Source organism: Pristiophorus japonicus, chromosome 20 (assembly GCF_044704955.1).
Source record: "Pristiophorus japonicus isolate sPriJap1 chromosome 20, sPriJap1.hap1, whole genome shotgun sequence".
NCBI lineage: Eukaryota > Metazoa > Chordata > Chondrichthyes > Pristiophoridae > Pristiophorus > Pristiophorus japonicus.
The window spans coordinates 19,822,901-19,845,206 of record NC_091996.1 but is presented as its reverse complement, the minus strand read 5'-3'; the positions used below and the strand labels follow the sequence as shown (position 1 = coordinate 19,845,206).

The window sequence follows — 22,306 nt, the reverse complement described above, 5'->3', positions numbered from 1 at the left end:
TTTGCGGCATTGGTTGCCCTCGTGCACCTCGTTGGTCGCCGACGAGACCACCTCTGCTATCTCGGTCCATGTCTTCTGGTAGGCCTTTGGGGTGGGCTTCCCATGCCCTCCCTGTGTCAAATCACCCCAGTGTGACTCGTCCGAGAACGTCTTTGCTCTTTTGCGCCCTACAGTGTGCTCCTCTCCCAGCTCACTGCTCTCTCCAGCGTCAGACTCCACAGTGTACTGTGATGCCTCCTTCTCTCCCTCCATTATAGGCCAAATTCGGGCAAATATGTGGCTGGAGCAGCTAATTTTTGTATCCCTAGTTGCAGTGAAGTTCTAAAGTCTCCCTCCTTCCTCCCAAAACAGCCACACCACACACACACACGCCTCAGTCCCTCTCAGCAACCTCTCTCTCTGTCTTCTCTTCTGCACGTCATGATGACCCTTGACCTCCTGAATTGCGGGAATCGAGCGTTGCCATGCCATTGCTAAGGACTGCAACACTTTACTGTAGAAGGTCAGCGAGATTTAACACTACTGCCCATTTCATATCGCTCGTGGTAATGCCCATGTTAAAAAATGGAGACTGGGTGCTTTGCGAATGGGCGAGAAGCCGGCGATCTGAAAACCCATTTTTACCGCCCACGCCGGAAATAATGCCCATTTTTGGGCGATAAGCACAAAAGTGTAAAATCTAGCCCATAGTATTAAATTCAAAGAGGAGTCATACAAAGTTGCCAGAAAAAGTAGCAAGCCTGAGGATTGGGAGCAGTTTAGAATTCAGCAAAAAAGGGCCAAGAGGAGAAAAACAGAGAATGAGAGTAAACTTACATGGAACATAAAAACCGACTGCAAAAGTTTCTACAAGTACGTAAAAAGAAAAAGATTAGTGAAGACAAATGTAGGTCCTTTACAATCAGAAACAGGAGAATTTATAATGGGGAACAAGGAAATGGCAGAACAATTAAATAAATACTTCGGTTCTGATTTCACGGAAGAGGACAAATAACGTCCCAGAAATGCTAGGGAACCAAGGGTCTAGTGAGCAAGAGGAATTAAATGAAATGATTATTAGTAAGAAAATAGTGCTGGAGAAATTAATGGGCCTCAAAGCCGGTAAATCCAAATATACTACATCCACTGGTTCTCCCTTATCTATTCTATCAGTTACATCCTCAAAAAACTCCAGTAGGAAACTCCAATGAAAAATCCGCAGGGCCTTAAAAATCTGCATCCCAGAGTACTAAAAGAGGTAGCCATGGAAATAGTGGATGTATTGGTTATCATCTTCCAAAATTCTATAGATTATGGAACAGTTCCTGCAGATGGAGGGTGGCAAATGGAATCCCACTATTTAAAAAAGGAGGGAGAGAAAACAAGGAACTACAGACTGGTTAGCCTAACATCAGTAGTAGGAAAATGCTAGAGTCGATTATAAAGGATGTGATAACGGCACACTTACATAATATCAACGGGATTAGACAAAGTCAGCATAGATTTTTGAAAGGGAAATCGTGTTTGACAAACCTACTGGAGTTTTTTGAGGATGTAACTGATAGAATAGATAAGGGAGAACCAGTGGATGTAGTATATTTGGATTTTCAGAAGGCTTTTGATAAAGTCCCACATATGAGGTTAGTGTGCAAAATTAAAGCAGATAGGATTGGAAGTAATATACTGGCATGGATTGAAAATTGTTTAACTGACAGGAAACAGAGTTGGAATAAACAGGTCTTTTTGGGGGGCGGGGCGGGCAGTGACTAGTGGGGTACCACAGGGACCAGTGCTTGGGCCCCAGCTATTCACAATACATATAAATGATTTGGATAAGGGAACCAAATGTAATATTTCCAAATTTGCTGACGACACAAAACTCGGTGGGATTGTGAGTTGTGAAGAGGATGCAAAGATGCTGCAAGGCGATTTAGATAGGTTGGGTGAATGGGCAAATACATGGCAGATGCAGTATAACGTGGATAAATGTGAAGTTATCCACTTCGGTAGGAAAAACATAAAGACAAAGTATTATTTAAATGGTGATAGCTTGGGAAATGTTGATGTACAAAGGGACATGGGTGTCCTTGTACACCAGTCATTGAAAGCAAACAGTTAGGAAGCAATTAGGAAGGCAAATGGTATGTTGGCCTTCATTGCGAGAGGATTTGAGTACAGGAGCAAAGATGTCTTACTAGTTATATAGGGCATTGGTGAGACCACACCTGGAGTATTGTGTGCAGTTTTGGTCTCCTTACCTAAGAAAGGATATACTTGCCATAGAGGGAGTGCAGCGAAGGTTCACCAGACTAATTCCTGGGATGGCAGGACTGTCATATGAGGAGAGATTGGGTCGACTAGGCATGTATTCATTAGAGTTTAGAAGAATGAGAGGGGATCTCATTGAAACGTATAAAATTCTGACAGAGCTGGACAGACTGGATGCGGGGAGGATGTTTTCCCCTGGCTGGGAAGTCTAGAACAAGGGGTCACAGTCTCAGGATATGGGGTAGGAAATTTAGAACTGAGATGAGGAGAAATTTCTTCACTCAAGAGGTTGGTGAACCTGTGGAATTCTCTACCACAGAAGGCTGTAGAGACAGAGTCACTGAATATATTTAAGAAGGAAATAGATAGATTTCTAGATACAAAAGGCATCAAGGGGTATGGGGAGAAATTGGGAATATGGTGTTGTGATGGAGGATCAGCCATGATCATATTAAATGGTGGTGCAGGCTCGAAGGGCCGAATGGCCTACTCCTGCTCCTATTTTCTATGTTTCTATTAGATTCCGCCGCATGGCCGCTGCATTCCGGCAGTAACGGGCCTCATTGGGACCCTGAATTTCGGCCCCTGTGCCTTTACCAAGGAAAAAAAAACTTTTGTTATCTAATTGCATTTTCTGACTTCTCTCATTGTAATGAAAAAGCTGATAGTATCGAATCCCAGCTTTCACTCTCATATAATCCTGATTATAAGCAAGTTTCTCCGGTTCATAGCTAAGCTGCTAAATCTCGTGGAGAGTGCTATCTCAAGTAAAGTAAAGTCGTCCGTGAACGAGCTTCCCCCACTCTCTAAAAGAAGGTATGCTTCCAGTGAATATAGAATACTATTGATAACCATCATTAAAAAGTCTTTGGTATAATTCAGGAGAAACTTCTTTCCCCAGAGAGTAGTTAAAATGTGGAACTCATTCCCACAAGGAGTGGTTGAGCAGAGTGGCATAGATGCATTTAAGGGGAAGCTAGATAAATACCTGAGGGAGAAAGTAGGAGAAGGATTTGATGGTGTTAGATGAAGAAGGGTGGGAGGAAGCTCCTGGGGAGTATAAACACTGGCATGGACCTGTTAGACCGAATGGCCTGTTTCTGTGCTGTAAATACTGTGTAATATGTAATAATCTGCTCCTGCTCCTACCTCTTGTAAGGGTGTAGAAAATGGAGAGCAAATAAGACATTAAACTGAGACCTTGTTGGCAGGCTGTGGTGGCATTGAAGGTCCTATGGCACTATTCGGAAAAAGAATTAGAGTTTTATTACTATCATAGCCAACACTTGGCCCTCAACCAATACCATCAAAAATAGATGAACTGGCCATTCATCTAATTACCTGTTTGTGGGATCTTGCTATATGCAAATTGGCTGGCGTGTTTGCCTGTCTAATTTGTTGTATGTGAAGCACTTTTTAAGATGTTTCTGAGAGATTTGATGAGGTGCTATATAAATGAGAATCTTTCCTGTAATAGAGGAAAGAATTGCATTTTCCTGTAGAATATATCGGAATCACAAAGTCATTTCTCAGAAACATTTTTCTTTTTTCCATCCCTCAGCTTTGGGACTATAAAATTCTGATATTTTTATGCTCCCCGCATTAGGAAATGGTTTTAGTTTGTACCTTGAAATATTGCCAAAACATTGTTATTTTTTGGTTCGTTTATTTTTAGCAATAGTTGGAAATGAAGCTGAAAGATAAAATTTTGTTTGTGAACAAAAATAAAGCAAAGCAGCCTTATTCTTTATTAATACAAAGTATTTACAGCACAGAAACAGGCCGTTCGGCCCAACAGATCAAAACTGGTGTTTATGCTCTGCACGAGCCTCCTCCCATTATTCTTCTCAGCCCATCAGCATTCTCCTATTTCTTTCTCCCCCATGTACTTATCTAGCTTCCCCTTAAATGCATCTATGCTATTTGCCTCAACTACTTGTGGTAGCGAGGATGTAACTAGTAGAGTAGACAAGGGGGAGCCAGTGGATGTGGTGTATTTGGACATTCAAAAGGCTTTTGACAAGGTGGCACACAAGAGATTAGTGTGCAATATTAAAGCACATGGTATTGGGGGTAATGTATTGATGTGAATAGAGAACTGGCTGGCAGATAGGAAGCAAAGAGTAGGAATAAACAGGTCCTTTTCAGAATGGCATGCAGTGACTAGTGGGGTGCCGCAGGGCTCAGTGCTGGGACCCCAGCTATTTACAATATACATTAATGATTTAGACGAAGGAATTGAATGTAATATCTCCAAGTTTGCAGATGACACTAAGCTGGGTGGCAGTGTGAGCTGTGAGGAGGATGCTAAGAAGCTGCAGGGTGACTTGGGCAGGTTAGGTAAGTGGGCAAATGCATGGCAGATGCAGTATAATGTAGATAAATGTGAGCTTATCCACTTTGGTGGCAAAAACAGGAAGGCAGAATATTATCTGAATGGTGACAGATTAGGAAAAGGGGAGGTGCAACGAGACCTGGGTGTCATGATACATCAGTCATTGAAAGTTGGCATGCAGGCACAGCAGGCGGTGAAGAAGGCAAATGGCATGTTGGCCTTCATAACGAGAGGATTTGAGTATAGGAGCAGGGAGGTCTTACTGCAGTTGTACAGGGCCTTGGTGAGGCCACACCTTGAATATTATGTACAGTTTTAGTCTCCTAATCTGAGGAAGGACATTCTTGCTATTGAGGGAGTGCAGCGAAGGTTCACCAGACTGATTCCCAGGATGGCAGGACTGACATGTAGAAAGACTGGATCGACTAGGCTTATATTCACTGGAATTTAGAAGAATGAGAGGGGATCTCAGAGAAACATATAAAATTCTGATGGGATTGGACAGGTTAGATGCAGGGAGAATGTTCCCGATGTTGGGGAAGTCCAGAACCAGGAGTCACAGTCGAAGGATAAGGGATAAGCCATTTAGGACCAAGATGAGGAGAAACTTTTTCACTCAAAGAATTGTGAACCTGTGGAATTCTCTACCACAGAAGGTTGTTGAGGCCAGTTCGTTAGATATATTCAAAAGTGAGTTAGATGTAGCCCTTACGGCTAAAGGGATCAAGGGGTATGGAGAGAAAGCAGGAATGGGGTACTTAAGTTGCATGATCAGCCATGATCATATTGAATGGCTGTGCAGGCTTGAAGGGCCGAATGGCTTACTCCTGCACCTATTTTTTATGTTTCTATGTTTCTATTCTAACCAGTCTCTGGGTAAAGAAGTTTCTCCTGAATTTCCTATTGGATTTATTAGTGACCATGTTATATTTATGGCCCCTCATTCTGCTCTCGTCTGCAAGTGGAAACATCTTCTCTACATCTACCCTTACATAATCCTAAAGACCTCTATCACATCATCCCTTGGTCTTTTTTCTAAATAACCCCAGGCTGTTCAATCTTTCCTGATAGGTATAACCTCTCAGTTCTGGTATCATTCTAATAAATCTTTTTTGCACCTTCTCCAGAGCTTCTATTTCCTTTTGATATTATGGAGACCAGGACTGTGGTCTAACCAAGAGTCTATACAAATTTAACATAATTTCTCTGCTTTTCAATTCTATTCCTCTAGAAATGTACCCCAGTGCTTTGTTCGCCTTTTTATAGCCTTATTAACCTGCATCGCCATTTTTAATGATGTGTGTATCTGTACCCCATGATCTCTCTGTTCCTCTAACCCATTTAGACACTTATTTTCCAAGGAGTATGGGGCCGCCTTATTCTTCCTACCAAAATATATTATCTCACACTTATCTATATTAAGATCATTTGCTAAATACACATCCATTCTGCAAGTTTATTACTATCTTCCTGTATTTTATCGCAGTCCTCCTTTGTATTAACTGAGGATAAGGAGTAAGCCATTTAGGACCGAGATGAGGAGAAACTTCTTCACCCAGAGAGTGGTGAACCTGTGGAATTCTCTACCACAGAAAGTAGTTGAGGCCAATTCACTAAATATATTCAAAAGGGAGTTAGATGAAGTCCTTACTACTCGGGGGATCAAGGGTTATGGCGAGAAAGCAGGAAGGGGGTACTGAAGTTTCATGTTCAGCCATTAACTCATTGAATGGCGGTGCAGGCTAGACGGGCTGAATGGCCTGCTCCTGCACCTATTTTCTATGTTTCTATACCCCCTGATTTGGTGTCATCTGCAAATTTTGAAATTGTACTTCCGATTCCCGAGTGTAAACCATTTATATAAAGGGTGAACAACAGTGGTTCCAGCACCAATCCTTGTGGAACACCGCTTCCCATGATTTGCCGATCTGAATAACTGCCTTTAACCCTTATTTTCTGTTTTGTAGCTAGCTTGCTATCCATTCTGATACTTGACCCCTGACTCCACATGATTTGCCCTTAGTCACGAGTTTACTATGTGATACTTTATTGAAGGTTTTGTGGAAATCTAAATATATTGGCCCGGAATTTGCGGTGGGTAATAACAGCAAAGCGTTGAAACTGACCGCAACTTCAGGATGTAGTGCATGCACATCCAAACGTGCAAATCTGAAGATTTGTGGTCAATCATTCACAGCTCCAACACTGGCTGTGCTGTGCCCCAGCTCCGTCCCCCCCCCCCGCCCTGTCCCTGCATAGCCAGTAAATCAGTGTAATCAGGGAAACTGACGAAAACTTGTGCTTTTCTTGGCTAATATCGCTGCTAAATACCCCATTAAAAGTTAGATAGAAACATAGAAAATAGGTGCAGGAGTAGGCCATTCGGCCCTTCGAGCCTGCACCACCATTCAATATGATCATGGCTGATCATGCAACTCCCATTCCTGCTTTCTCTCCATACCCCTTGATCCCTTTAGCCGTAGGACCACATCTAACTCCCTTTTGAATATATCTAATGAACTGGCCTCAACAACTTTCTAAGGTAGAGAATTCCACAGGTTCATAATTCTCTGAGTGAAGAAGTTTCTCCTCATCTCGGCTTCCCCTAAATAGCTTACTCCTTATCCTTAGACTGTGACCCCTGGTTCTGGACTTCCCCAACATCGGGAACATTCTTCCTGCATCTAACCTGTCCAGTCCCATCAGAATTTTATATGTTTCTATGAGATCCCCTCTCATTCTTCTAAATTCCAGTGAATATAAGCCTAGTCGATCCAGTCTTTCCTCATATGTCAGTCCAGCCATCCCGGGAATCAGTCTGGTGAACCTTCGCTGCACTCCCTCAATAGCAAGAATGTCCTTCCTCAGATTAGGAGACCAAAACTGTACACAATATTCAAGGTGTGGCCTCACCAAGGCCCTGTACAACTGCAGTAAGACCTCCCTGCTCCTATACTCAAATCCTCTCGCTATGAAGGCCAACATGCCATTTGCCTTCTTCACCGCCTGCTGTACCTGCATGCCAACTTTCAATGACTGATGTACCATGACACCCAGGTCTCGTTGCACCTCCCCTTTTCCTAATCTGTCACCATTCAGATAATATTCTGCCTTCCTGTTTTTGCCACCAAAGTGGATAAGCTCACATTTGTCTACATCTGCCATGCATTTGCCCACTCACCTAACCTGCCCAAGTCACCCTGCAGCCTCTTAGCATCCTCCTCACAGCTCATACTGCCACCCAGCTTAGTGTCATCTGCAAACTTGGAGATATTACATTCAATTCCTTTGTCTAAATCATTAATGTATATTGTAAATCTTGTTGGTTGAGGTGTAACTGGAGTTTTAACAGTGTATTGACTGCTAAACAAACATTATGGCCCTTTAAAACTAACTTTAATTTTGTGGAGCGTTAAATTTATCCATTATAATTTAAAAAATTACAATTTTTTAAAGAAACTTTAAATAATTATAATTTTTTAAAGTTTGTTCATATTTATTTCAAGTTTGTGAGAGCCGCAATTGTTGATTTTGCTCTCCATAACATTTTTTAAAAGTCAGAATAAAAGCAACTTGTTCACTTCCTGGTTCTGTCTGAGAATTCTGCATTGTGATAGGCTGCTTAGACAGCTTGTTGACGTCACAGCGAGCGCACTAGGAATTCCCCACTATATTGCACTGACCTCAATTGAACATTGAAAATGCCAAACTTCTCGCCACAGAGATTGCAAGATCATTGCGGGGCAGCTTTCTACGGGGCCAGCGGCGAACACCTTTGATTTGCCCCTGACCGCAAGTTACGGGCCGTTATGTTTACTGCATTTGCCTTATCTACCCTTTCTGTTACTTCTTCAAAGAATTCAATAAGGTTGGTCAAGCATGGCCTTCCCTTTTGGAATCCGTGCTGATTACTCTATTCTATTTTCACTTTCTAGATGTTTTCTATTACATCTTTGAGTAAGGATTTTATTATCTTTCCTACACCTCACGTTTAGCTAATTGTTCTATAGTTCCCTGGAATTTGTTCTTTTTCTGCGGTTGAATGTTTTCCATTGCAGTTTAAATAATCGCTATGTTTAGGAGTACTAATGTTTCTATAAAGTAGTTAGATTACAATGGAGAAAGTTTGATTTAAACACATTATATGTTGAAACAGGTGGAGAATAAAACAAATTGAGTACATTTTCTTTAGTTGATCCAAATCTCTGGTTGTGGGCTGCCACCAGACACCCATTCAATATTCCAATGCCATACATAACTCCCACTTTTGTATCACAGTAGAATGTTTTTCTGTATGAATATCCAGCAAACTCCAGATGCTTGCAGTGCTAGCCATGGCCAGTGGATGCCTTGACTTTTCTCAATAGTGTTTCAAAGTTTTCAACAAAAAAAAATCCTATAGTATTTGCAAATTGGATAAATGTTTAATGCAATTTTATTTCAAAGGCATCAATTAATGTGGGCATTCTAATCTCTATATCTACTGATAATGTGCTCTCTGTGACATCCATTACTGCTTTTCTTTTAGGTTTGATTTGTCTTTATGTTTAATCGAGCCAACTCCAATTACACCACGTGATAAATTATTTACAGTAGTACTAATTTTTTGTCAAATGTAGTTAACAAAACAATAATATACATTAACTAATCAGTCCAGCTCTATTTACTACAGCACAGCTCAGCTTGGTGCTGAAGAATTTATGATGTTTATTACATTATATATTTAATTAGTCATTGCAAGTATTATCTCAATTTAAATCATTGTCATGTGATTGAGCATAAATATTTGCTATAGATCTGCTTATTATCTCTAATGTATTATGCATAATTATAATGTCCTCAAATTTGTTTAGAATATTTCCTGACAATGTTGTGAGATGTATCCCATTGATGTCCCCCTGTTATGGTAGCATTTGATATTTTCAGCACTTTTCCTTAATATTATTTTATTAACTTGTACTTTTAATATAATAAATATTATTACATTTCCCCTTGCTTCCTGTCTGTGAACTGCACAACAAGATTATTACATTTTCAAGATAGCTTCAATAAGTTTTTAAATTAGGATGAATTAATTATAAAAGTGATACGTTTTAAAATGTCTGCAGATGATATTCCATAACTGTTCAACCCTATGTCCGCATAGGAATATAGAATTAGTGCTACATTAAAAACTATTTTGTGCTGTTCTACTAAACTCTGATTGGAACCAGATAATCAAAATAACTTAACAACAATCTTGGCCATCAGAAATTGGAGAGCTTAATAATATCCATCTGGGCTTGATTTAAACCCAGGTTATCAAGGTGTTCTAACCCCCTGTGATATTCATTCTTTTGTAATATAATTATTATTCTGCTTTCTAGATATCACTCCATATACAAACCAGCACCGACCAGTGAGGTTTGCAGTCGCTGCAAAGTAAATCCCAAGGATTCTGAGGAAAATATGCAAGCAGCCCTTGAAATGTATCATGCCAATGTTGAGGACTTGGAACAATTCTACAACCCTGTCATCCATGTCAATGCAGACCAGGATCCATATACAGTGTTTGAATACATTGAGAGTTGTGTTGTCAAACCTCTGCCAAAACAAACAAGTGTTTTCATTTGAGTGATACTGTAGATAAAACAGTTGCTGTGATGCATATTTAAATGCTATGATAGTCATTTATTTAACAATAAATTTAATTTCAGGCTTTCCCCTAAATACACATTTGGTCTGCATTGTTCTTTCTATCAGATCTTGACATGCAACACATCTAGACAAATACGGATCAACCATTGGAAATTACATTGTAGAGGGATGTTCATGTTTTCGCAAACCTCTGTCAGATAGCTTGGTAGGAAAAATAGCTATTACATGTTCTTGATCTATGTTTTGCAGCCATTACAATAATTCTACAAATAAGATTCTTTATGGAGCTGGTGCAACTCAACCTATGATCGCAGTGATCTTCTAATCATTTACTTGGTGTAGGTATGCTGAGTATTGGACAGGATGAACCCTTGAGAAATATTATTTTATGGTGTAAGTTGCAATCACTCCTTGTGATGCACTAATCAGAGGGTCTGCGAGGTCATCAGATTTTTATCTGTCCATTATTAATATTCTGTATTTTCTGACTTGCAAGCATATTATTTCATTTGTTGTATACAAATAAAAATGTCTTCTAGAATGGTAATGCTGGGCTTCCAAACTTGCCTTGTGTTAAAACACATCCAAATCCAGAAACATAACCAGGCAGCTCTTCATTGGAGGGAATAAAGGTAGTCCATCAGCAATCAAGGCCCAGCCCAGGCTGATCCTATCCCAGAAAATTTGGGATGTTGACATCTAAGAGCAAACAGCGTCTACCTGATGGATGTAGCTAATGACAGACTATATGTACAAGATATGGTGTCCATCACATAAAATTATGCTTTCAACTTATGGTGAGAAGACTTGAGTCCTTCTTTGCATTTTTAAGAGACCTTTACTGTTGAAAGATGTGATATCAGATTGAAACCCCTTTTCTGTGTAGCATCCTCTACTTCTAACCTTCATTTCCAGTGTTTCTGCTGTAAGCGCTGTTACAGTTCAGGCTCTCTTCAGATATTTTTACCTTGTGCTGAACACAAACATCAGCTTCCATAGACACATTTCCTATAAACTGAAACTTAACCTCGCGGCATAACTAAAACTGCCTTTTTCCACCTCTGTAACATCGCCGTCTCCATCCCTGCCTTAGCTCATCTGCTATTCAAACCCTCATCCATGCCTTTGTTACCTCTAGACATGACTACTCCAACGTATTCCTGGCTGACTTCCCACATTCTATCTTATGTAAACTTGAGCTCATCCAAAACTCAACAGCCCTGTGTCCTAACTCGCACCTAGTCCCATTCACCCATGACCCCTGTGCTAGCTGACCTACATTGGCTCCCGGTTAAGCAATGCCTCGATTTCAAAATTCTCATCCTTGTTTACAAATCCCTCCATGGCTTTACCCCTCCTTATCTCTAATCTCCTCCAGCCTCACAACCCCCCCGAAGATATCTGTGCTCTTCAAATTCTGCCCTCTTGCACATCCCTGATTATAACTGCTCAACCATCGGTGACCATGCCTTTAGCTGCCTCCTTTCTAAGCTCTGGAACTCCTTCCCGAAAACTCACTGCCTCTCTACTTCTCTTTCCTCCTTTAAGATGCTCCTTAAAACCTACCTCCTTGACCAAGCTTTTGGTCATCTGCTGTAATTTATTCTTATGTGGCTCGGTGTCAAATTTATTTTTATATGTAACGCTCCTGTGACGTGCCTTGAGACATTTTACTATGTTACAAGTGCTATATAAATACAAGTTGTTGTGTGAAAAGTATCTGAAGATACTGGGCGCCTGGTGAACAATGAATGTCTTTACTGTTGAAATAGAATGAGATACCTGGCATGAGATTGATGGTAAACACACTGATAGAGAGTTGTCTCTGACCAAAGCTACTAGTTCATGCTTTATTCAGAATTAAGATTGAACAGAAACAAAATTAGAAGAGTAGGTTTAGATATATTACAGTGCTTCACTTAAATTTATTCCTGTTTAAAAAAAAGAGTTCTGAAGCACAGGAGTTTTCTCCTTTAATGCAGACCATGTCTCTGTGATGACAAGCTTCACGTGGGACCGAACCTTCATGGAGCACCCCATCTCCCAGCACATATAACTGAACAACAAAGTAGGATTACACTGAAGCAACACAAGCTGATGTCACATTTGTTTCCAGATTCAGATAGCTTCTGGCTGCAGGATTATCAATCAAAACCAAGCACAGACACAATTGGTGAATACCGTGTTAATAAACAACAATGCATAGTGCCTGTGATTTTCAAAATTTTTTAATGCTGACGTAATATCTGTCTGCCTTTGTTATATAAACACAGTGCCTTTATATATGATCATCTACCAGATCAGACTATCTGGCCTGCTCTCTCGAAGACAGCGTGACTGTTCTCAACTGGTGGCCTCAAGAAAAAAACCACAGCCAATTCAGAAAAATCATTTGCCTATTCCCAGTATGTATATACATTTAAGAATAAAGGAAGAAACATATACCAGTTTTACCGGATGATGCTTTGGTCTGTCAATACATACCTTGGAGAAATACAGTCGCCCAGCATTGAGTTATCATAGGCAGAGATTCATGGAATCATACTGTGTTAATATTACCCATCCCGACGTTAACACAGTATATCTTTCTCATTGTGATTCACTAACTTGAAATCCAAGATTGCTAAGTGTTGGGGAGAAAAAGCCTCACAATCCTGAGGAGTATCAGAATTCCTCTGTGAAAGGTTGAGAGCAGTAATGGGAAATTCCTTTCGAGGAAGGTCAAGACAATGAAACACATTTTGTCTATGATGGATATTGGTTCACTGGATCAAGTCATTCCATTCAATTTTAAACATCTTGTGGGGTTGCTTACAGTAAATGTTTCTTTGGCAGTTGTATTTGTGGGGACAAATGTCATTTTGAATCCAGTAAATGGCTGACCACCTATTCTAGTTAGGAGATACGAAGGGTGGGGGGTGATTTTTGACCCTGTTTTCAGGCTGGGACGGGGCAGTAATGCTCTGAAAATCGAGCAGTTGGATTTACCACCTCATTCATGTACGTAATCCATCTGCCAGCCTTTTTGTTGAGGATTTCACACGAGTGCCACAGGTGCCCGGCTATTTCATGCGGGTACCAACTTATAATATCCGGGTGAATTCAAGAGACTATCAGCCTTGGGACTCGAACCTGGAACCGTGTGTGTTCACTGGTTGCTGAACCGTACACTTGCATCATTTTATATTCAATTATTAGTACAGGGGTATTCGCTTTCATTAGTTCCACTAAGGTACTTAAGCAACAATGCAACGTAAGGGTAGAAGCTATCACAGAAACAGAAAATAAATTACATGTATTTGTTATTTAAATGTATGCTGCTTTTATCGATGGAGCTTCATCTTTCACTGACACTACTGTGCCAGCTGATGATAAAATACATTACCAATTATGCAATATGCAATTCTCTTAATGACAGCACATTTGTAGTAAACCTGCTTTGTGCAGTGTCTCCATTCTTCCCCCCACTTTGGTGAATACACAGATGAATGCAAACAAGGCGCTGTGCTCTCTGCGACTGCTCCTTTTCATGTTGTACATGCAGACTGGGGTCAGTCAGTGACCCTCTGGGATCCACTGGGAACAAGCTTTGAGAACAAGCGCTGAGCCATGGGGCAGCAGAACATGTTAATACTCTTGTTTAACGATCCCTCAGAAATAGAGAACAACACAGATCGCTCTTCGTTATAGCTGTGTACCAAGGCAGCCTAATTACTGTTCTGGGTATTAAAAGGCAGACAATCTATGGCAAACGCTTAATTTACAAAGCAGTAGTGTTTTCCTCTGCACAGAAGAGTAATAAATGAAGGTAGAATACCAGGATATATTTAGGCTGTTACGGATGCCATTTTATAATCCAAATATATATTTGAAAATTAAAACCAAATCCAAAATCAAAGAACAAGAAATAACTGTTTAAAACTGCATTTTGGAAGGGCCTCAAGAGGCTGATACCACCTGCCTTCGCCAAACAGGCTTGTTGTATGCTTGAACAGAGGCTCTCCTTGCAAGGATTCCACAATCTGCTTTGTCCATTAATAGGAAAGTATAATAAATCCAGTTTTCTATAGAAAACAATCCTTAACTTGCTTTTCTGTTCTATTTAATTTCCTTTTACCGCCTGAAGTACATTCTCTCTGCGAGATACGTTGTATATGGCCCAGCAATGCATGGAAGCTTACGAGACAGTCATGCAGGGCAAATTTCTGAGGAATGAATGATTCATTTTTTTCAATTTAAAGGTGTATTGTCATTAAAATTCAACAGCAGAAATTCCAGTGTAGACACTGCAGTTAGTTCAGAATAATTATATATACAGATAGGGACATTCTCCATGACATTTAAAATATCAATGTTTATAGCAATTTTGAAAATACAATTATAGAAAATCTTTACTGTGCCAATATCATTCTTGCTGCTATTTCAAAGTGTGGTCACTGTAAGAATTACAGTAAAACAGCACCTTTGATGCTGTATTATAAATTTGCTTATAAGACAAAGCATATCTTTGAGAAAAAAAGCATTTGAACAAGTACTAAGTAAAACAAGGCGTCTATCTTTTGTGGCCTTGCCCACAAAGTTTAAAAAGTGCCTTGTTTTCTGTAATTCCATAAGTCTTCGTCTCCTGCTCTTTTTATCTTCTACTCAGTCACCTCTCTTCATGCTCTTCGCAGTTTCTCTCATTGTCTCTATATCTGTCTTCAGCTCTGCTGTTGCTTGCAGATAATAGTAATTTGTACAAAGGGCTAAAACACCTATTAGCCGAAATTTTTATTTGGAGGCAGGTAGGAAGTGGGGGTTGGGGGGGGGGGGGGGGGGGGTTGTGACTGTAATTTTTTTTATTCCTTCATGGGATGTGGGCAGCATTTAGTGCCCATCCCTTGAGAAGGTGGTGGTGAGCCACCTTCTTGAACCGCTGCAGTCCGTGTGGCGAAGGTACTCCCACAGTGCTGTTAGGGAGTTCCAGGATATTGACCCAGCGATGATGAAGGAACGGTGAAATATTTCCAAGTCAGGGTGGTGTGTGACTTGGAGGAGAATATGGAGATGCAGACAGGAAGCCTGGGATAACAGGTTTCACTCAAGCCTTGCCAAATTTAATGGCAGGGCCTGATGTAATTTAAAAAAAATCTGTTTCCCACCCGCAGCCAGCCAGATTGAGAGACTGGCTAGCTGTCGGGCAGGTAGGCCTGGGGAGCAGAGAGGAGGAAGGCCGGGATTGTTGGAGGGAGTCAAGCACCAGGATTGTTGGAGGGAGTCTCCAACCTCCCTTTCCTCTCCAAAGTCCTTGAACGTGTTGTCGCCTCCCAAATCCGTGCCCATCTTTCCCGCAACTCCATGTTTGATGTCAAATTTTTATTGCATAATATTCCTGTGAAGCGCCTTGTGACGTTTCACTACTTAAAGGTGATATATATAAATACAAGTTGTTATTGAATCCCTCCAATCAGGTTTCCGCCCCTGCCACAGTACCGAAACGGCTCTCATCAAAGTCACAAATGACATCTTTTGTGACTGACAAAGACAAACTATCCCTCCTCGGACTTTTTGACTTGTCTGCAGCCTTTGACACGATTGATCACTCTATCCTTCTCCAATGCCTTTCCACCGTTGTCCAGCTGGGTGGGACTGCACTTGCCTGGTTCCATTCTAATCTAATTGTAGCCAGAGAAATACCTGCAACAGCTTATGTGGCTCAGTCAAGTTTTTGTCTTATAATACTCCTGTGAAGTGCCTTGGGACATTTTACTACGTTAAAGGCACTATATAAATACAAGTTGTTGTTGGGATCGGGTGCCAGGGATCGTCGGGGAAGGCCTGGATCCGGGGGGAGGTTGGAAGGGGGTGTCCGATTGCAGGGGGAATGGTGAGGCAGGAACGCTGGATCCACTATGTAAGTGGAAAGGCACTTAGCTCCTAGATCAAGCGGTTCTCACCTTCCTTTGGCTGCTGGATTCCCCGTGGCCCGGAAAATCAGGCCGCCCACCTACAGTTAAATTTAAAATGGAGCTTCAACATTATAATATTTAACGCACTAACTCGCCTCCTGCAAGTGGGTTGGCTGGCCCTTCTTGTCTGCATGAAAACCAGAAGTGGGCGGGTTGGAATCAGGATTCAGATTTTTACTGCTTTGGAAACCTCCCACCTGATCCCAACCCACCTGTTTTTTGGGATTAACCCCCCCCCCCTCCCCCCAGTTTGTATTGTGAACCCTCTAGTGCCACATTGCCTAGTTCCAAGCTCGTGTTTCTCACACCTGTATGATGTTGGGGCTGAAGTCTTTGCCCAAACACATGATTCAATCAGGAGAACAGTGTATCATTCCCCACTCAATACAGCCTCATCCACTAACTCTGAGCAGGATCCTATCTCATTTGGATCTCCCTTTCCCTCTCAATAGGATCTATTCACAATCCCTCACTAGGCTGTTGTCTCACCACCCAAGCAGGTTTTCAGGCAGTATGAATTGGAGGAGAGGTACAGTCAGTCGTATTTATGAGGAGAAGGTGCAGACAAAACCCACAATACTACTGTTGATGCAAGTCAGGCCTAGATGCTCCTACTGAAACAATACTTGATGGGGGGCCAAACTTCTAGCTCTCAACTTAGTTTCAGATACTTCTAATTCCACTACATTATAGGCAACATGACTGGGGTCAGGATAAACTCACTGTGAGCCTCAAGCTGTTGAGCCGTAATCTTCCTCTTGGATCTGCATTGTTCGGGAATCAGCCTCACTGTCCACATACTTGAGTCTCATTCCATGCCTGATGTTTATCATGGCCCCATCCTCCTTTTCCTGACTGACAGACATGGTAAGACATGTTCCCGATGTTGGGAAGTCCAGAACCAGGGAACACAGTCTAAGGATAAGGGGTAAGCCATTTAGGACCGAGATGAGGATAAACTTCTTCACTCAGAGTTGTTAACCTGTGGAATTCTCTACTGCAGAGAGTTGTTGATGCCAGTTCGTTGGATATATTCAAGGAGTTAGATGTGGCCCTTATGGCTAAAGGGATCAAGGGGTATGGAGAGAAAGCAGGAAAGGGGTACTGAGGTGAATGATCAGCCATGATCTTATTGAATGGTGGTGCAGGCTCGAAGGGCCGAATGGCCTACTCCTGCACCTATTTTCTATGTTTCTACTGAGAAAAACAATGCAAGAAATATTCCACAAGCTGCAATAGTATCTTTCTTTCTCCGGTCTTCCCTCTCCCCAACAGGATCTTTCTCTCCTGCAGCCCCTCCCCCTATCTCAAATGGTGCCTCTCTTTCTACCTCTCCTTCTCTCCTTTTCCCATCTCCCAGGCTTTCAATGTGGACTCTTTCCCTCCCCCTAAACAGAGTGCCTTCTTGCCCTCTTACCTTTTGCCCCAAAATGATCTTCAGTCTTAGATTGATGGGGGAAGGTCAGTGGTATTTTTATTCACAGGAAGCTCAGATTCCACTGCTGATTTCTTTTGTAAAATGAAAAAAAAAAGGACGCCAGAAATGCTTCAAGAACAATTCAATAAATGTAGGAACAAAGCAGGAGCTGCCGTGTGTTGAGATAGCTGATTGGGACTGTTCAAGCAAATTCTGACCCCTCCCCACCTTTCCAATTTTATTTAGGGCTTATTTTGTCCCATTTACTGGGGAGTGGGTCACTTAGACAGGACGCTCAATCCATACTATCTCAAGCAGAAACTGGATTGAAACCAAATAAATGCAATTCTAGAACTGCTTCAAAAATAAAGGCAGGATGTGCAGTGCACTGAAAAAACCCTCCAATAAGATTCAAAACATTACTTTTGTCATTTTATTTATGAACATAAAGCATTAATGATGCCTCCATGAGAGGCCTCAGATCAAACATAGGCATTTTCCAGTCAAGTTGTGCAAACTTATTGGTCCCTAATAACCACATGACTGATTGTACTAGGGACAAACATGCAGATAGGATTCAGATCCAGAGAAACTTTTAAAACAGAGATTTGGTTGATGTCTTCTTTTATGATCATACTAACACATCGGACAGCCAGCTGCAATAGCTCTGTGAGTGATATAGTTTTAAACATTGTAACGGTTAAATTTGTTTTGACACTTTATATCAGTATGTTTTAACCATATTGCATTTACCTTGCACATGTGGTTTGCTGATGTGATTCCACTTGTGAAAATCACCATGTCACTGATGACTGTATAGCTCTTTTCCTTCCCAGTATCAAGGGTGGTACACGGTTAAAGCATGGCATAACTATAGACGCAAAAACAACAGGGACTAATTACTGCATGGCCAAAGATAAGGAATGCTATTTATTTTCCCTTCTTGCCAGATAAAATGATGTTGCTGAAATCGCATTTCTGGCTAATGTTCTCCCCTTTTGTAGGCTTATACTCCTGGGGTAGAGTTGTACAGCCATTGGAGAATCCTGCGATAACAAGTAACCATTGTTCACGTGTGAACTTCAATTGCGTGTCAGCAGGCTATCTAATCACAACAGGCATGACGCTAACTCCAGCCTGTAATTACACACTCTCACGTGCAACACTGGTCATTTGATAGTGGTCAGAAGGAAAACCCTAGCTGATATTCCTCTCAGAGGCCAACTGTAGTTTATTGCTGTGCTGGCTGGAATCAGAAGATTGGGAAATCAAGCCTAGGACTTTCGCAGTTTGCGTCAGGAAAAAGAGTGAGGAGCCCATACCTTTCTACTTCAAGTTTTGATTTATAAAACTAACAACCAGGAGACACCTATTGCATTTACAGAACGTTTTTTTTGTAAAACTGCCTAATTAAGTAATATTTGGCTTGAAAGGTCACTGGAAGACAAGTGAAATGGTACAAAAGGTTAACATATTTCCAAAAATGTATTGTGATTTTAACACTAGATAAATGAATCAGTAGATGAAGATTCTCCTAATAATAGATTGAATCACAATTGTATTCATTGCAATTTATGTGCCTAAACCAACAAATAATTGTGACCATGGTAGGGAAGGGGAAAGTGCAAATAAAGGGCAGCATGGAGGAATTCTCTGGAGTGTCAATAAAAACTAATAGTTGACTTCAAATCTTTAGTGCCCAAGCACCTTCACACCTGATGAGGCTTTTAAAAAAAAATCTAAAAAGCAGAATGGCATGGAGTACACAATATACCTGGCAAGCAAGGTGCAAGCCTTTATCCCAACCTACCACAAGATAGAACCATATCTTTGATCGTATTTGATTTCAAGAGTGTGATTCTTCTCAAAGTATGAGGGGTTAGCTCCAGCACTCTGGCACTATTTGATTATCACTGGGCTCAGCTGGATCTTTGAAAAAGGTCGAGGAAGTGCTCAAGCTGAGCAGAAGTAGCAGTCCAGATCTGAGCTGACCCCCAAAGCAAAACACACACAAAAACGGCATGGCTAGCCTCAGCTATTTGATGAAACTACAAGGAACCGGGTGCAAGATTCCACAACACCCACAAAGAACTGGCGATCAGTAGATCGCCTGTTGCTAAAATACCAAATGGTTTGATCAGATTGCGAGGCCATCATCCCAACCAACTCCTTGCAGGTCCTGAAACCAGACCAATTTAGCCTAGAGAAAAAGGTGGCATCTGCACAAGATCGCAATTCTCAATGGAAAGTTAGAGGTTCTCCCACCATTCTAGGGTCTAGTGTCCGTGATTGTGTTTGAGATTCTCTCCTTGTGTCATCAAATGCATGTGGATCTGTAAAATCTTAGGCTAAAGTGGAGAGACCGAGTTTCTCCTACTTGATCTGAAAACAGTAGTTAGATTTAACTCTTTTTTAAACAATATTTATATAGGGTAATACAATAAGGACATTTGCATTAAATTTTGTTTTAAAGCTCAACACTACACATTGACTCAGTTGTTCAGGTTGTAGATAAATGTTTCCCAACAACTATAGAATCCAGTTCCAGAAATAGTTGCTCAAAAAAGACCTTCCAGTTCTTGGTTGATCTGTTAAAGGCACCAGTGCTAATGTTACAGATAGGTAGCATTTAGTTGTTGGCCAACATCAGAGCAGCAGGAACTGGTGTGAAGTGTCAGTTATCCAATTCCATGATAGTGAAGCCCATGAACCTATAAATATTTCCAACAGGGGTATGAAGAGGTTTAAGAGAAAATAAATTATTGACAAAACATCATCAATCCTTTGTCCTTCCAAAAAGGAAGGCTGCGTGAATACCATTTTACTATTAAAATGAGTGCCATTAGGTTTTGCTTCATGGAGCTAATCTGAAAATTAGTATATGATAATGAAAGTGTGCTATTTAACAGCTTCAGCCATACTTAAAAAAAATAACAGGATGCCCAAGACACTTTTGTTTATATTTCACAAGATGGTACATTTTATCCAAACAGTAACAGATTTATTGTGAAAACAATTTTTATTGTACAAAAAAAAGTAGTTTACCACGTCTTAAGTTGCGTTCACAAATGTACGCAATAGTTGCAGTCGTTAAACAAAAATTAAAGCAAAACTTTAAAATGTGAAAACATACATTAAATGAAGACAGACGAAAGGGAAAGTCTAATGGACTGTCCCAAGCTAGCGATCAACCAGCCTCTTAATAACTGGTATGGATCCTCTGAAGGCCAATAGTGTGTTATTGTATTTCACTTTTCCCAGCCTAACTTTTAAACACAGGGTCACTTTACATTATGGCTGCTACTTGTCCAAACTCTAGTATAACTTCCCCCAGCCCATCCTGGACTGGCCTGATATTTGTGCCATTCATTGACCAGTGGTTAGGAGGGACAAGTACTGGAATAGGACTTCTAAATACCCTAGCCGCCTTGGATATACCACAACTTCCAACACATATCACACATTACTCAAATCCTCTAATGGCGAAGTAATATAAAAAGCTTCCTTTTCAAATTGTTCCCAAAGACAACCTTAGCGTCTAGTATAACTATTCTTGCAGATGCAAAAGTAGGCAAGTGTTCTTCAGAAAATTGTGACATAGGTTACCTTTCAGACAGTTATTTCAATTCATTAAGTGAAAACTTGATCTGGACAGACAAGAACGTCACCTGTTCAAAACTGATTCTACTTCAAACAGATATTTCCTTGTTTTTCCTGCATTTTCTATGCTCAACTGTGCTAGAAATATTCCAATTATCTACTGCACGCTTATTCTCAGATTGAAGCAATAATTTATTCATTTCCTACTCCTGAAGAATAAGGATGAGAAAGATGAACTTACTGTCCTCTCTCCAATGCCCTTGAAATTCATGAACATGATGTTGATGGAAAGGTGCAAAGAACCCTCCAATTTTTCTTTGAGTGTCCCACAGAACACAAAGCTGCATCTCTGAACTTCTCTAGATAGAAGACAATGCCACTATCGAATAAACACAGTACTTCCCTAGGAGCAGAGTAAATATCTCAAGCATCATCCTCCCAATGCTAAACTTAAGATACAGATGTTCATTCTGATCTTCCTTTGTCGGATGGTTTGAAAGTTTATCAGAAGAGAGGAGAGTCACAGTATGTACAAGGACTCTGGAGCAGGCGCTTTATCCAGTCAGGGTCTGGAATTTGAGAAAAACATTTTCAATAATAGGTCAATTAAAGCAAAGCATCTTATCACCAAATAAATGTATTAATTAGAGTAAAATCAAAAAGCTTCCATTTTTGAAAAATTAGTTTTACAAGACTGGTGGTTATTGAATCCGGGTTATTGAACCCACCGTAATCAAACCATTTCCTACCCAAAGTGGCCCAATTGGCAAAATTCAATAGAATGCTGTATGAACCTTACATGCATTATTTTAAAGATGAGGCTGATTGGCAGGCGATATTAAATGCCAGAGCGTGCATGAAACCGATCATGGAAAATTCAGTTAAAGAGAATTCTTTCATTTAACAGTTCAGATTTTAAGAAAAAATTGTTGTAAAAGAAGTATCATGCAGTGGTGATGCACGAATACTGTGAATCACTGATTCGTTTATACAATACATTGTACCAACACTCTCCAATTTGCTTTAAAAAAAATAATGTGGAAATGTGTACAATCACATCTGTCAGCCAAATTCAAGGTGGCCTTTCATAGTTTACTTGCAACTTTGGCACTCGTAATTCAT

The 22,306-nt window shown here is 40.7% G+C and overlaps 2 protein-coding genes across 4 annotated transcripts in view; one reads left to right on the top strand and one right to left on the bottom strand.

Annotated features, from left to right (window-relative positions):
- ak8 (adenylate kinase 8) overlaps positions 1–11,014 on the top strand; it is a 239,681-nt gene extending 228,667 nt beyond the window's left edge. For all 3 annotated transcript variants that reach the window (XM_070863870.1, XM_070863869.1, XM_070863873.1), the window contains one exon: positions 9,949–11,014. In XM_070863870.1, the coding sequence (XP_070719971.1) occupies positions 9,949–10,195 (247 nt within the window). In that variant the 3' untranslated portion in view covers positions 10,196–11,014. The remainder of the gene's footprint in view (positions 1–9,948) is intronic.
- A 9,538-nt stretch (positions 11,015–20,552) lies between these two features.
- Positions 20,553–22,306, bottom strand: part of gtf3c4 (general transcription factor IIIC, polypeptide 4) — a 28,261-nt gene continuing 26,507 nt past the window's right edge. Inside the window, exon 5 of the mRNA XM_070863376.1 lies at positions 20,553–21,753. Coding sequence (XP_070719477.1) covers positions 21,689–21,753 — 65 coding nt within the window. The 3' untranslated portion in view covers positions 20,553–21,688. The remainder of the gene's footprint in view (positions 21,754–22,306) is intronic.